This window comes from Hyperolius riggenbachi, chromosome 10 (assembly GCF_040937935.1).
Source record: "Hyperolius riggenbachi isolate aHypRig1 chromosome 10, aHypRig1.pri, whole genome shotgun sequence".
In the NCBI taxonomy this organism is placed as follows: Eukaryota; Metazoa; Chordata; class Amphibia; order Anura; family Hyperoliidae; genus Hyperolius; species Hyperolius riggenbachi.
Window position 1 is genome coordinate 147636972 of NC_090655.1, and position 10276 is coordinate 147647247.

Here is a 10276-nt window from a genome sequence, read left to right on the forward strand (position 1 = left end):
ACGCAAACTTTTGTGGAAGTTCGCGTTCGAGGTTTGCAAACCTAAAATCGGAGGTTCGAGCCATCTCTAGTGAGGACTGGGTAAGCAATATAGCTTTACTGGACAGTAAAAGATGTTGTGGGAAATCCCCCACTTCTTCAGGCAATTTTTCAGAACACAACACACTTGGAGCGCCTTGTGTCAATAAGGACAAGGTGGGCTACAAACGTGCTTTGATTCATAATGCCCTAACTTCTTTGTAAATATTTATCTGCACCACAAAATATGCACTTCATCATTAATTGTGTTATTCTCTTTATTATTACTGCTCATATGTAGAATGCATAAAAAATATTTGTGTGTGTGTGTAGCTGCATGAGGTGTAACCACATAAACTCAGATAAGATATAATCAATCAGCTAAAGATAATTATGCAAGTTCATACATAGAATAGGATTTACATTCTAAATTAAGCGACCTCCCTGTATGTGTGTGTAATTATTGATAACTCAGGTATGACATATCATGCAGAAATCCTGTTGGCTGGTGTAGAGATTTAGAATGTGGATAAACAATTTTGGGATGGGATCAGTTTCGTATAAAAGCAGCATGCACACAACATGCTAGAACAACCTTAAATCCTTCCGTCAACAACATAACATCGACATATCCAGTCATGGCAACAAAAGGAGGAAAGGGTGGTAAGTATTGCATTGCAATTTTCATGTTTATATAAGCATTTATTTAATTGTGTGTGCATGGATGCAGAGTGGTATGCAAAGTGTCCCAAAAACATACAAATAAGTTAACTGGCTTCCCACTAAATTGGCCCTAGACTACAAAACATACACTACACAATACATTCATAGACATATGACTATAGTAGCGATTCGATTGTGAGTCCTTTTGAGGGACAATTAAGTGACAAGTCAACATAATCTGTACAGCGCTGCAGAAGATATCAGCACTATATAAATACTAAAAAATAATAGTGATACTAATAAAACAATTATAACTAACTATTGCCATAGTAGTCCATGCAGCTGCTAACATGCCTTGGAGTGCACAGAAGCTCTGATGTGTCCATATCATTTAGCTTAAAAGGGCTGTTAAAACAATTCAATGGTTTATGTTTATACACACCATAACCATAGAAGCAGTTAGTACACTTTACTGTTTTGCCTGGTATTGTTCTGAGAAGGTATGAGTCTCACTCAGTAAATTGCATCTGAAATGCTTTTTAGATAATAAGTGGTCTGATCTTCCCACTGAACAATGTCTGATCTCTAATCAAAAGGATGAACAGAGTAAACACTAGACAGATTTTAGGTTATCGTTTTAAATTCTTTAAAATGTTTAAACTTTCTTCAACTTGGTCTCATCTGAACCATGTCTTTCCTACCTAAATACCATTTTTTTACTAGTGCACCGTGAACAGCAGCAGAATCTCGAATTTATTTTTACATATTATGATGAAAACTACATTGCCTGTGTAGCTTACATCGTACACTAGATCCAAAGTAGACACAACAGGTTTATCTGTGCCTCAAAGCTGCCCTGAGGCTACGGGACACACTAGGATGTTATGGAGTGATGTTAGGGTGACATTGCAATGCTGAAAGATGTTAAATCTATGCAGCATTCCCAGTGTGATGTTAGCATTGCAGTGCATTGGTTGCGTTATAGTAACGCACTGCTGCAGTGAGTTATCATTAAATACACACATTAACAGGTACAGGGAAGCATACTTTTCATTGTCTGTATGCTTCACTGTACTTTACTGTATGCGTCGTAACTCGGCCATAATGTGCAGTGCAACTTTTTTGTTCCTTCGCATTGTGTTTCTGCTACATAGGTAACGCAACGTCCCACTGTGAACCTAGCCTGAAAGTAGTATATTCACTACAGAAAGTCATATCAACACCAACCAGTTACTGCTGTCAGCTTTTCAAAGTCTATTACAGTAAAAAGGATCAATATCCCCTCAAAAACAGCAACAGATTCACAAACAAAATGTATGTTTAGAATAGTTTTTAGTTTGCAAAAGTATATTGGAATACATGCATGCACTGTTCCTATGTCATCCTGAATGCTGAGTACATTACAGCCCGGGTGGCTATTATGCTTTGGTAAACAGGTGCACATACTGGGGAATATATATATATATATATATATATATATATATATATATATATATATATATATATATATATATATATATATATATATATATATATATATATATAAAAAGGACTGGTCATAAATGCTGATTTTTTTATTCTGCAGAAATTCTGATTCCTGCCAATGCCAATTACCGGTTCTGCAGATTTCTGATTTTCCGATTTTCAAAGAGTCTTATTTTGCCATTTTTTGCATTCTCTGATTACTCTGAAGTATTGGACCAATCAGAGAATGCAGCATTTTACCATTGTAATTGGAGTACTACAACAGCAATTTTAGGTCAATCACGTGACTCAGAAATACTCGGTAGTATCAGAGTCTTGTGATTGGTCCAAAATTAACATGGTAATCCGATTGATTGTCGCAGAAGAATTCTGCATTCTTTGATTGGTCGGTGTTTTGATCAGAAATGTGGAAATTTCAATTCCATAGAATCCGAATTAGCATCCCTATTTATACCTAAATTCGTTTCAATTATTTTAAAATAGGCTCTGGACAATAAACAGTATACTCCTGTATTTAGTATTTTCAGGTGCATGTACAGCCCATTTACAACTGGAGAAGCAGTGGGGACTGCTTACAGAACATTTATCAAATTGAGATCTGCAGCATACACCACAGCTCGTTCAGTATTTGTATAAGTACTGTGTTACAGCTTATATTGTACATACTGGAACTAAAACATCAGCATCCTAAAGTGGAATTACACTTCTTTCCTCTAAAACATTAAAGAGAACCCGAGTTGGGATTTAATTATGTTACTGGGGCACAGAGGCTGGTTGTGCACACTAAGACCAGCCTCCGTTGCCCCATGGTGTGCCTCCATGTCCCCCCTGCGCGCCGCTATACCACCGCAGTGCTGGCGACACGCAGCGTGTCGCCAGCACAATGTTTACCTAAGCGCTGTCTGTCAGCGCCGCTCCCCCGCCTCCTCAGCATCGGCGCTACCCGCCCGTGTCCCTTCCCTCCCGCTGATAGGAGGGAAGTGACGTAGGCGGGTAGCGCCGATGCGGAGGAGGCGGGGGAGCGGCGCTGACTGACAGCGCATAGGTAAACATTGTGCTGGCGACGTGCTGCGTGTCGCCAGCACTGCGAGGGTTATATCGGTGCGCAGGGGGACATGGAGGCACACCATGGGGCAACGGAGACTGGTCTTAGTGTGCACAACCAGCTTCTGTGCCCCAGTAACACAATTAAATCCCACCTCGGGTTCTCTTTAAACATACTATAAAATGAATATGAATCACTATGAATTTGATCTGATGTCTTTTGATGTCTTCTGAATGCATATTTGCACCTCACTAAGGCTAACTGATATCATTGTAGCAAGAAGGAGACAGCACACAGAGGGTAGAGCAATCATGCTGTATTGATTATGTCCAAGAAGTACACATCTAGTTTCAGGTGGAACCCTTCATCATTGCCGGCCACAGGACAAATTACCAGATATACTCCTAGTGAAGTCTTTAGAGAGCAAATAAAGAAAAGAAAGTTCTCTGCTTCCTCCTCTGGATACATCAAAAACTTTTCTAGTTTGTTTACACAGTATATAAACTACCAGCACAATGTGGTGATTTTGGTCAGCAAAGGCAGGCTTATCAATTAGTAGCTAAATAAAGTGAAAAGAAAGTGTTTTAACCCTTGAAAACCACTCAGATGGTTTTAGCTGTTAAGTTAGAGCTGTGATTAATGCTTTAGAATATAGACTAAATGTAAGTATAACACGTTAAAGAGAAGGTAAAATAAAAGTGCAAATATATTACATTACATTATTGATCAGAGCCCTATTTAAGAAAGTTTAAGCACACTTAAATATAAGTATACAGACACTTTACGTATTTTGTGTAACTTCAGAATTTCCATAATATAATACCTTTAACTGGAACAAGAAGAAACATGTAGAAAGGGGTGTATAGTATGGATTATCAGCACAGGCTGCACAACATATTATGCAGAGCTATGACAATGCAATATGTATGCACTAAAGGTTTGTACAGCCCTGGAATACATATTGATGTATACGATATTAATCTAAATTGGTAGTTATTGTGAAGGGATACTATTAGCATGGTTACATGAACAGGTTAATTAAATGCAAGCACTACAGTTTATAATTAACATGTGTAATGTAAATTAGAACCTTACATGCGTTACAACAAGACTGTAATTACACTTACTCATCATTGTTTTAAGAAAAAAGTTTAACCCATGAAATTAACTGTCATATGCTATGGGTGCTATAATGCTTCAATCTCTTCTTACAGGTTCTGGAGCACAAATGTCTCAGCGCCAGTCAGATCAATGCCAAGGTATGAACAAAGGCTTGTCAATGAAACATCTAGGAACAGATAGATTATGGAAGCCATATTGAAAAAGTGTGTAAAAATGTCTCTTACCACATATCACTGCACATATACAGTATGTGTTGCCACTGATAAAATCTTGAAATTCACTTTGCTATACATAGTATCAAAGGTTTATAATTCCCAACAAAGAAGTACAACATTAAAACAAGTTGCCACATCTGCCTAGTCAAGACAAGACAAGACAAATAACATTTATATTGCGCTTTTCTCCTTGCGGACTCAAAGCGCCAGAGCAGCAGCCACTAGGGCGCGCTCTATTGGCAGTAGCAGTGTAAGGGAGACTTGCCAAAGGTCTCCTACTGAATTAGTGCTGGCTTACTGAACAGGCAGAGCCGAGATTCGAACCCTGGTCTCCTGTGTCAGAGGCAGAGCCCTTAACCATTACACCATCAGCCAACTGCATACACCATCAGCCAACTGCATGATGGTGACTGTTGTACCAGCCACCTTTACTGGCTAGCTTAGTTAGACGACACAGTGTACATAGCGAAGAAAGCACCCACCTTTTCATCCACATGGATGCATATTATTAACTACTTTTTCATCACAGTAAGTTTCCCACACTTCCTAAGCCTCTGAATGTGGCATACTGGTTGTCAATTAGAAAGGGAAAATTTAACTGTTACTGGCTGTACAGAGCAAAGAAGAGGATCCTGCTCATTTATTGGGCCTAACCACTTCCCACAATACAGATTACTCACTATGTACTCTTAAAGGACTTACAAGGCTGCGCAGTCTGCTTAAACGCGAGTGCGGCTGCGCAGCTCTAGAGCCTCCCCCCTCACTTGCATCTATGCAGACTGCGCAACCGCGGCAAGATCAGGCGGCCATTTTACATGAGGCATGAGTGCCCGACCCGGGAGTCAGCCCAGGAAGCGATTGAACAGCGGGGACCTGGCGTAACTACACGGAGGGCGCAGATGGCATCCTCCGTGCATTCAAATTTGATGCAGGTACTGACTTTTTTTTAAAAAAATGTTGCCTCGTAAGTCCTTTAAGTACATAAAGGAACATTTAAAAGCATTCCCTGTGGGTAAAATGTTTACTTTCAATATAGAGATGTGAGAGAGATGAGAGATTTTTACTTTCAATGTGTGTGTAATCATTGTTTGCTTGAAACTCTCTGCTTGGTCTTTTCAATTTGCTATTTTTCTATCGATCATTCCATCAATCCAAATTTCAGATTTATTATACTAGTCTGAGAAAACTGCTTTTCATTTCCTCCTCAGATGGTGGGCCGAACAATTGTTTCTGGAGAGATTGTACCGTTAATGGGCACGTTAAAGTAGGATAATATATCCAAAAGAAAAATACCAGTTAACACTCTTAGGTACATAAAACATTTATTTTCACTACATAGAACAGTAGAGGCTTGCTTATCTCTGACTAATTGGCAAACGTAATAATTGCTGGAAAAATCTCTCTCTGTCTGTGCCTTTACTCTGCCCCCCTCATTTTCCGCTGAAGGGACTCAGCTGTTGCCAGGGTGATGAGTCTATTCAACAGGGAGCGGAATCAAGAAACAGGCAGAGAGTGTCTCCTGGCTGGCAATAATTACAATTTCAGATTAGCTAGAAATAAGCAAAGCTTGTACTGCTTTCTGCAGTAAAAGTAATTCTTTTTTTCAGGTAATGATTTTTTATGTATCTAAAGGTGGCCATACATGGTACAATTTTTTCATCCAATCTTACCATTTCTATGTAGCATAAGAGTAAATTAAGTGAATATATTGAAAGGATAATTTAGGCAGTTCCCTTATATTACATAGAAATGGTAAGATTGGATGAAAAAATTGTACCATGTATGGCCACCATAAGAGTAGTTAATGAGGTTTTATTTTTGGAAGTATGATCCCACTTTAAGCATCAGGTAGGATTTCAGGGTTTGTGTGAGATATTTACAAAACTGCAATGAAACCACTGAAATCAAACAGCAAGCCTCACCATACAGTTTACTCATTCAGATATTAATTCCCACACGATACAGAAGAAATAAAGACTTGGTAGGTACTAAAGAGGTTTGTGAGATAAACCATGCCTTAGGAAAACACTTTAGAGCAGAAGACTATACTGCTCTTCCTCAGGAGTAGGGATAAAAAAACTCCACCTGCTCAATTTATTAGTGTAGCAAATATACAACAGATATGGAGCTTGATTCACTAACCAGCACTAAGCCGGTTAGTGAGCCTTAATGCCTAGTGGGCGCAAACCACGGAGTTAGGTGATTTGCGCCCACATATCGCGCACAGCACCGCGGACAGCGGTGCGCCAAACACGGCGCATCGAGTGCTCCTGCAATGCCGCATCAATGCGCTGCTTCGGGGGCAACCTATGCGCCATTTTCGGTGCTGTGCACAATGTAGCTTTGCGCGTCAGTTAGTGTGCGCAAAGCTACTTTTGGGGCACTAACTGGCTTTTCACTCCGGCGCTAACAGCGCCGGTTAGTGAATCAAGCCCGTGGTGTGATAGGAACAAAAATATTCCTACGGCATCTATATCCAATGTAAAATTATCAGTGTAAATATTCATTACAGAAAGAGGTGAATCAAGGTCTGAGCTATAAAACAAGGGCTAAAATAACAGAAAATATGAAAATGGAAAACAGAAAACACAGCACACAAAGATACATAAATAACTATATTATCTTTAAAAATATTATTGAATATAGAAACATCAGTATCATGTTCTGACATAAAATTCAGATCGACAGCAGTGGTGATTTAACCAGTTCAGGACCATAAGCTTACACCCACCTAGTAACCAGGCTATTTTTTACAATTTAGTGCTCTGCAGCTTTAACTGCTCGTTGCAGAGCCATAACACTGAGCAAACAAGTGAATCTCCCCCCCCCCTTTTTTGCCCACCAACAGAGTTTTCTGTTGGTGGGCTCTGATCGCTGCTGCATTGTTTATTTTTTTATTATTGTATATTGTTTTTTATTGTTTCTCCCCTTCCTCCCCCCAACAGCCAATGGCAGCGATCGTCTCTCATAGGCATTAGCCTATGAGAGCCGGTCACTCTGTGAGCCTCTCCGGGGACAGCTGAGTGACACGGCTGTCCCCAGTACAGCAGCAGTGCTGCCATAGATCGCAGCACTGTACAATGACTGCGGTTTTGCCGTCTAACAGTCTGCTAGCGGCGATCGCTCCTGGTAGACTGATGATGGAGCAAAGCCCTGTCACTCAAGCAGGATGCGCGCACATCAGCGCATGCGATCCCCTGAAAAACCCCGCCCAAGGACTTGATGTTTTTGGGCGTTAGCTGGTCCTGGGGCTACCACCTTCCCAACGCTTATCGGCATTAGGTGGTCGGGAAGGGGTTAATATGACTTGTGGTACTCAGACAAGTGTGAATTCTCCTGGACGAGCGCTCTTAAAATAGTGCAGTAGATTTGGGTGCAGCCAGCGCCATCATAGGCCAATAGGAATTACAGCTTTATCGGCGCTCAGTGAGTAATTTGGGCGCTGTGAAAAGACGGAGCTCAAATTACTTTTAAAACACTGTAACTCTTCCACCAGCAATAGCTGAAAACCAAATTACATCATTCCCCACCATCCATGGCGACCTGGAGCAGGAATAGTAATTAGCGCCGCCGGGACTTGTGCAGGAGCAGAGTAAACCGTATGTCGGCTTTATCCTGCACACAAATCTCCTGGTGGCTATTTCATAAGTATGCCCTGCTGGATGGCTTGAAAAAGGAAGTTATGTGGAACGTCACTGTGTTCAGCTTTGATTTAGCTCTCTTCTGGAGATGTACTTACTATTTGAAAGAATTCTGAATAGCAACTTTCAGATTTTTAAAGCTATTGTTTTATGTAAGATCTAATACATATTAACAATGATCTCAAAGATGTAAGTTTTAAAAATCTAATTCGCAGCCAGTTAGCCATGTTATAATATGTTATATTTTATTTATAGACCCCTGCGCTGTTGCTGATCCCTGCCAGTCACAAGGAGGAATTGGTGGTGGCATGGGAGTTGGTGGTATTAGTGGAATTGGCGACCAAGAAGCATATGTTTCCCAAGGAGCCAGCAGCCAAGTAGGAATTGGTGGCTCAGGAGCCGGTGTCAAAGGAGGAATCGTTTCCCAAGATATCGCTAGCCAAGGGGGATATGGTACCCAAGACATTGGCAGTCAAGGAGGAATTGGTGGCTCAGGAGAATTTGTTTCCCAAGACTCAGGAGTTGGCGGAAAAGGAAGCTATGCTTCCCAAGACATCAGCAGCCAAGGAGGAATTGGTGGCTTAGGAGCCAGCAGTAAAGGAGGATTTGCTTCCCAAGACATCACGAGTCAAGGAGGACATGCTTCCCAAGACATCAGCAGCCAAGGAGGAATTGGTGGCTTAGGAGCCAGCAGTAAAGGAGGATTTGCTTCCCAAGACATCACGAGTCAAGGAGGACATGCTTCCCAAGACATCAGCAGCCAAGGAGGAATTGGTGGCTTAGGAGCCAGCAGCAAAGGAGGATTTGCTTCCCAAGACATTGGCAACCAAGGAGGAATTGGTGGCTCAGGAGGAATTGCTTACCAAGATATTGGCAGCCAAGGAGGAATTGGTGGCTCAGGAGAATTTACTTCCCAAGATATCAGCAGCCAAGGAGGAATTGGTGGCTCAGGAGTATTTGTTTCCCAAGACAAAGGTGGCCAAGGAGGAATTACTTCACAATCACAAACAAGTGGTGCTGGTGCTCAGGGAGTAAAAGGAGGATTCGGAGGTGGTGTAAAGAAGTAAATAGTCAGCATCACGCAACCACCAAAATGAAAAAAAGTAGTACCGCTCCATATGAAGTGCACTTGTTAAAGAAAACCTTAACATCTTTCTTTAACAATAAATATTTATTTCTATGTGTGCTACCTTGTCATTAATTGTATTGTCTTTAAATAAATCTATTCTGACAATCAAAATTTCAGTTCTGGTAGTATTATTTTTCGTTGTGCTAGACATTATCTACAAGGTACATAAACTAATACAAATATGAGACCATGAAAGCTATAGATTTTTCCTTAGCTTGGTTGTTTTTCCAGACAAAGACAGAGGAAGACAGATAAAGAGAGAAAGGAGTGCATGTGAATGCTTGCAATTACTATCAGAGTTAAAGATTCACAGGCTATATTTATTTATTTATTGTATTTATAAGACGCCAACATATTACGCAGCGCTGGACATTAGTTAAGGTTATAGCCAATATTTAAGGGTGACATACAGCAATAGGACAATACAGGAATATATACAAACCAGATCACACAGCACAGTTTGAGTACAAGGTAATGCTTAGTCAGTCACTGGATGGGAGCATGGAGATTAGGAAAGTCGAATTTAGAGATGGCCCGAACAGTGTGCTGGGAGAACAGTTCGCTGCAAACATGGGCTGTTCACAGTTTAGGTTTAACAATTTTTTTTTTTTATTGCATTTGCATTTTTAACAAAAAGTCACTGGCCACTGACTTTAGCGGTTACCGTATATACTCGGCTATAAGTCGAGAAATTTAGGACTGACTCAAAGTATAAAAGTAGGGGGGTCGACTTATAGTCGCATAGTCCTAAATTTCTCAACCTATAGCCGGGATTGGGGAAAGCGGGGCTGCCACTCTCTATCCTTCTTGCAGCAGCTAAGTGTTGTGTAATGATCCCCCCTCCCCCTCCATTGTGGCCAGCGTTGTGGTTACTATTATCTTTCCCCCCTCCATTGTAGGCAAAGTGGTATAGTCACCCGCAGCACCGGCGCACCTCCCCCCCCCCCCCCCCCGCGAGC

The 10276-nt window shown here is 41.0% G+C and overlaps 1 protein-coding gene across 1 annotated transcript; it reads left to right on the plus strand.

Moving 5' to 3' along the window:
* The first annotated feature begins 574 nt into the window (after positions 1–574).
* Positions 575–9428, plus strand: LOC137536453 (spidroin-1-like). The gene is made up of 3 exons (XM_068258659.1): positions 575–680; positions 4425–4469; positions 8444–9428. The coding sequence occupies exons 1-3, from the start codon at positions 656–658 to the stop codon at positions 9253–9255; spliced, it is 882 nt and encodes a 293-aa protein (XP_068114760.1). The 5' UTR covers positions 575–655; the 3' UTR covers positions 9256–9428.
* Positions 9429–10276: the final 848 nt, after the last annotated feature.